This window comes from Aedes albopictus, chromosome 2 (assembly GCF_035046485.1).
Source record: "Aedes albopictus strain Foshan chromosome 2, AalbF5, whole genome shotgun sequence".
Classification (NCBI taxonomy): Eukaryota; Metazoa; Arthropoda; class Insecta; order Diptera; family Culicidae; genus Aedes; species Aedes albopictus.
This window is the reverse complement of record NC_085137.1, coordinates 253,444,427-253,450,928: the sequence shown is the minus strand read 5'-3', so window position 1 is coordinate 253,450,928 and position 6,502 is coordinate 253,444,427. Positions and strand designations below refer to the sequence as shown.

The following is a 6,502-nucleotide window of genomic DNA, read 5'->3' as shown; positions in this document are numbered from 1 at the left end:
AAGAGTAGGTAAATTCAACCCAAGACACCCCCCCCCCCCTCATTCAACTAAAGTTTGAGTAAACCGACATTTGACTTATTGGGGTCAAGGATCCCCTTTGGGTAGATGCATCTTTGTTTGTTTTTGACAACATCGGTGAGCCAGAGAGGGAAAACAACCTAATTGCGGGTAACGAGTTTATTCGATATACTCAATTTTGAGTAAAATCGACCCAAATATTAGGTAGTTTGGATTTTCCGTGCATGCACTGTCGATCTCAACACACTAGCTCAAGCGTAATACCACCTGCACACTGCCGGTGGAAGCATAATTGTCCCATGTGCATTTTTGGCAATATTGAGATTTTGCAGCCCACACTCAGCCAAATAACCTTAAGATTTTCATAAGGCCCAACTTATGAAATGGCCTTTAAATCATTCATAATGATTCGGGTGAATTTCATAAGGTCACTCTATGACGTAAAATCGTTTCACAGCTTGGCTTTTATTCATGTTTAGCAACATACTATTCTCAAGCGTCGGTAGCCGTGTGGATAAAACACGGGCTCGGTGATGCCGACGTTCATGGATCGAATCCAGTCTGCTTCATTTTGAGATTTTTTTGTTCTTTTCATAAGTCTATCTTATGAAATTTGTCATAGCAAGCACGATCAATTTTCATGAGGTATTCTTATGCCATCCATAAGAATTAGTTATAGCAAATTTTCATAAGGTATTTCGATGAATTTCGCTAGTTTTTTTCGCTGAGTGCATGACCATGTATCATGGTGTACTATCATATAGGGAAATAAAAATAGGTAGTTTGTTCCGAAAATTGTTGAAAAAATGAAACGCCGGTTTGTCACATTCTAAAAAGTGGACGCATAAGCGTCACGTTTCATTGGAGATCCTATGGAACTTTAAAATCGCTATGAAACAAAAATTAGTGCTCAAATTCAAAATCGGTTAATGTTAGAAAACGATTCGGCACTTATACTTTATAGATCAGACAATTTACTTTTGCTAGCTTTGGACGTGATTTTCTCGATTGTCTGGTTTTGCACATGGGACATTTATGCGTCCACGAGCAGCACACCACTCAAATGATTTATCATTTCATTATCATTATTATATTACAACATTGATGATATTGATATTCGCGTTTAGCAAACCATACATGCATAATAGTCCATTTTACGACTCGGTTTTATGAATGAATTTTGACAGGAGGTAGCGTCCAATAACCCGTGAATCAATATCATCATCAACATTTTTGTCACTTCGAAAAATGGCTCATCGGCCTTTCCAGCTGACTAGAAATTAACTCTTTCCTGCCCATTATCCAATGAAGTATAAGAAGTAGAAGTAGATTTTGAAATGTGTATATACAATTTGAATAAAAGAATGTATTTATTTAAAAGGTTAGATAAAATATATGTGATATTTAGTACATATGTCAGTCAAGCAGTAACAGAACCAAATCATTTTTTTCCTTGCCGGGATGTTGCACAGAATCATTTTTTAGTCATTTATTTGGCTGAATTTCAATAATTCATGAAACAGATTAATCAATAATTGTAAACGGCCTTGTGAATAAACTTTTCCAAACTTGAACTCGTTTTTATTAAATAAAATTATTATTTATTTTTTTTTTTGTGAAAATTTTAATGGCACGAAAGGGTTGCTCATATGCACATCGTAGAGATACCGTCGTTCGGGGTGACATTGGGCTTAGACGGTCACATTGGTCCATAGATCCCACGGATTCAATTCGACGATGGGTGCAAATTATCTTAGAATTATGTACTCTAGTAGTTTAGCACACAATATGCATTTCCGACGTATTCTAAATGTGTGGAAGAGTAGCCCAACGTCACCTCGCCTTGGTCCAATGACACTCCGAAGGACAGTACACATAATTACATAATAAACAAAAACACAGGCGGTGAAGAGCTTTATTCTTAACGGTTATCAAATGGATTACATCTTCTGAGTTAACGGTGAGTATTTATCATACAACAACGCATGACGGACTTGTAATGATGTTATGTTCTTTCAAAGGCAGTTTCTAAACATCTTCGACAATCTGTTCCGCCGATGTGGACAGGCACCGCTACGACGCGCTGGTAAATTCCTTCCACTCATACGATGGCATAATTTGCTCGAATATGTCGCGATTCAATTTGATCAGCAGAATATCTTCTAATACCTCCGATCCAAGGCCCGCTCGATGAGGTGAGAGTACCAACGCCAGGCCAGAAAATGCACGCTCCACGGAGACCTGATTGGAAGGAGCAGCCAAAACGACCATTGCCACTGCAAACAACTCAGGATGGGTCTTCTGACGTCGCATCCAGTACTCCCAAACATTGTGGCTGAATCCCTGGCGAGGTTCCCCATCAAGAGCTTTTACTTGCTGAATGAACGTGGTTGTGTCGCTGGTGGTGGAGTCGTCCAACGAACCTCCAAGCATTTCAGTGAGGAAATCGTCAAACTGACTGTGCTGAGAGGTTCCGCTTTGCTCGGCATCGTCAGTTCCATTCATGGGCTTCAACTTTTGAATCCGCTCATAGGTATCAATGATGTATCCCTGTTCAATGAAAATAAAGCGAATATGTATTCTACGTATTTTAAAACATGCAATATGGTATGAGTTGAGTAGTACTCACTGAGTACCCTACGCAATACAATGCCCCTATATTCATTAAAGAAAACAGAAGATTTTTTCCTGCTCACTAACAAAAATAAAAAAGGGATCATTCATAAAAGACGTATGAGAGAGTGAGTCTTTGATCTTGCTACAAATCATGTACTAGGTATAGGAAAATAGGCTACGAGGTTAGAGGGGGGCTTGTGACAAAAATCAACCGAAAAAAACTACGTCATTAATGGATGCTCCCTAGGTTATAAGCAAAATCAAAGTGCTAAACACCTCTGATGAAAATTGGAGTAATGTGCTTAAGATGGAAATTGCTACTACATCTATACAATTACCTGTATCGCAAGTTTTTCTTCGACTTTGAAGAATTTAGAATTCAGAAAGTTGAACCGTGGGTCGAGATACAGAGCCATTTGAAATGCACGAGATGTTTTAAGTGCCTCCAGGCGTCGTGTTAGGGACTTGATCAGTTGTGGCGCAAAGGGATTCGATGGGAAATTACTCAATTCGCTTATAGCCTTAAGCCAGTACAGGTAGAAATCGGGTAAAGAAACGTGTTTTTCCTGAAGCTTTTTCGTGCATACGTACAATGGCTTGAAGGCTTGTACATAATGTTCAATGAAGATCCAGTTATCGTTTGTCAGCCCTGTGAAATATGTTTGATAAATTTTAATCATTAATGAATTTTATTGAAATTTACTAACAACCGAATAATTGACCTTATTTGCAAATGTGAACCACAGATAAATAGACGTCACACTGTACGCTCCATCGTTCACTTTCGTAATGTTTGATGCAAATACATATGTATTATCAATCATGAGAATGATGCTCGATTACGTCGAGGTGAAGTTGAAAAATGATAACTTACCTAGTTCAGGAAAGTCCTCAGCCAACTTCTCAAAGAAATCTCTTTGGACGTGGAAGCTGTGGATCAGATCGTAAATGCCGCCCCATCTTGTCTGGTTAAAAACCGGAGGAACACTTGCGTTATGGCAGTCGAAGTGGGTCTTATATTTGATGCCTCTACATTTTTTCGCAATAGCTGTTATCTCCTTGACACTGTCATCAGATTTATTAATCACATCCAAGACAGCCAGTTGGAGTGTGTGGGCGGAGCATCTGATCAAATTCAGCTGTTCTTGAAACTCTGCGGACAGGGCATCTATAACCATTTGGCTGTGGTTGTCGTCATCTTCGGTGGGGTCTGTATAAAGTTCCTCGTACTGCTGAAGCATCGTTTGGTCTAGAACCATCTTGAGCTGTTTTACAGCCGCCAGCATATTTGCCCCGTTGTCCACAGTTATTGAAAAAAATTGTTCAATGGATACGTCGTATGATCCCAGAACTTCCAATATCTTTGCCTTGAGAAACCCTGCTGTCTGGCGTTCCTTTATCTCGATCATTCCTGCATTTTTGTAAAGTATTTGTTAGATGCATAACACTCGCGGGAGGGAGGATTATGGCTGGTTTTAGAGAAAGAAAGAGTAATTTGACCCTTTGGAGCCGAAGGGATCAATATGACCCCGGCGATGAAACCGAGCATAGGAAACGTGTTCGAGGCCAGCGAGAGAGCGGCAGCGAAGGCAAAAAATCCGGCTCCAAAGGGTTAAAAAGGATTTATGACGGATTTGGACGTTGAAAAACAGTTTAAAGTGACTGACAGTTACAAGGAGATGGTAGGGTGTTGTGATTCAGAGATATTTATGAAAATTTAGGGAAGCTCAAGTGTAAAAGGAAACTGTATGAGTCTTGGTAGGAGTTGGTGATCCTATGTGGATTAAAGAAGCCCATGTGAGATCATAGACAGTTCAAGGGACTTTCCACCGATTGAAATGGTTGCATGACACTGGTTTGAATGATATTTTTAAACTTAAAAGAGTCCCAGGGGGGGGGGGGGGGGTTTGGTTGAACAGGATATCAGTGAAGTTTTATAGTTGGGGGTATAACCCTTTGGAGCCGAAGGGGTGAATATGACCCCGTCGATGAAGGCGAGCATATCAAACGAGTTCAAGGCGAGCGATGATGCTGCGGTAGCTGTGGTGAAACAGTTCGGCTCCAAAAGGATAAGAGGAGTAGTGAGGTTTAAACATGAATGTCAGAGTTGCTTTATGGAGTTAAAAAAAGGAATCCGGGGGTGTTCAAAGAGGACAACGGTATTCAGAAGATACTTACCGATGGTACGAATAACCACTTTTCCGTTCAAAGCGTATTGAACGTTTATGCCGAGAACATGACGGTTCAATCTTGACGCGGAATCTATTTTGACCGATATTAGTTTATACCGCATTTCGTTCGCTATGGCTTCGCGGATACGATCTGATGTCGACTTAAGGTGTGTCTTTAAGCCGTTGCGACTTAGGGAGATGGCGAGGGCAGCTGCAAGGGGATCGAGTAATAGTTTGAACCCTTCCCATTCAACGCAAGCCAATGGGAGGTTATGATACGCCACCAGCTTCAGAACGGCTTCGAGTACCAAGCGACCATCTATGGCAATCGGTGATTTTGGGATTACACGAGGTTTTCTTTCGGGAGCTTCCCCCTCTTTAAATAATCCTGCGTTATTTGCGGCTTCGGGGTGCTTCAACCGGAAGTGACGGATGTAGTTCCCAATGTCGCGCGTAGCCTGAACGTAGTGGCATTTGGACGCAGGTTCAATCCGGCAATGTGCGGCGGCACCATCCATGAAAATGAACTCCGAAGCAATTTGCTGTAGCGTTCGCTTTCCTAAAATGTTTTGCGTTTAGCTAAATGTTTGACCTCAACGTAAATTCAAACAAACCTTCACTACGCTTCCTTTTTCCGGAAGAGGGTCCTTCCTGAGGATCCATTTTTGGATGCGTTTTAGTTAAAAATCGATTTGGACTTCGTGCATACGAAAAACAAAACACGCGAAAATATTCAGTCGGAGGCACCCGCATAGTTGTGAACAAAAAGCGTACTATATCGCATGCTGTCCACAACCACTTGCGACCACTCCTGAACAATATGATATGATATCCCCCATCACTTCAAATGGTAGTGTCTGTATAATGTAGTATACCACTTGGCAAATTGTAATGGGTCATTTCACAATATGGCGAATAGGCTGTTAAGTTAGGTTACCATAAAAAATCGGCTTTTTTCCCGAACAAAATTTTCACAATACAATAAGCCTAGTTGTAGCCATATTGTGCATTTTTTGCAACGACAATTTTAAGTCATATTGTTGCAAAACTGTTGAACCGCATGTGAAGGAAAATTGTAACATTTAACGATAATGTTTGTTTATTGTGCTGTATGTTTGATTCGACAGCATACTGTATTGTGTATGTATCTTTTTTGTAATAAATAATCAAGCAGCTCAAGCAATAATGCAAGTATATATACTGAGTACACAAAGTAAGCATTGCTCTAAATTATCCTAACATCTTAGATTTATTACTTGAATCTTGACTTGAATGTGATTCTTTGAGTTGAGTAATTAAAAAATCGCATACTATTGTAAATACAGACTAATGCTTACTTTGTATACACAGTATATAATCTTGCATTGCAGCTCTTATTACCTTAATTAAAAGAAAAGCATGAATTATATACCTAAAACTTTTAATTAAAATAACTAGGATCAAATTCATATTCAAAATTATTTTTTTCTCCGCAATTATTAACACCAAAACGTCCTTGAACATTCCACAATTCCAGGATTTTCAGCATAAACGGGTCCCCTTTTTCCAAGCACCGAATTTCCATTCCTCGCGGCATTACCATCAAATCAGCAATTAAGTTTGAATCAGCTCCCTGGTAATCGTGTTCTACCGTCTGGCAAGAAACACTATCGGACCGATAAAGCTAACCTTGTCCAACTCAAAAGCATTTCTCGTGA

General features: G+C 39.9%; 1 protein-coding gene across 1 annotated transcript; it reads right to left on the bottom strand.

Moving 5' to 3' along the window:
• Positions 1 to 1,752: 1,752 nt before the first annotated feature.
• LOC115258770 (uncharacterized) lies at positions 1,753 to 5,468 on the bottom strand. The gene is made up of 5 exons (XM_062848084.1): positions 5,420 to 5,468; positions 4,813 to 5,364; positions 3,926 to 4,045; positions 2,973 to 3,280; positions 1,753 to 2,568 (listed from the first exon to the last, which is right to left on the bottom strand). The coding sequence occupies exons 1-5, from the start codon at positions 5,466 to 5,468 to the stop codon at positions 2,092 to 2,094; spliced, it is 1,506 nt and encodes a 501-aa protein (XP_062704068.1). The 3' UTR covers positions 1,753 to 2,091.
• Between the last annotated feature and the right edge of the window lie 1,034 nt (positions 5,469 to 6,502).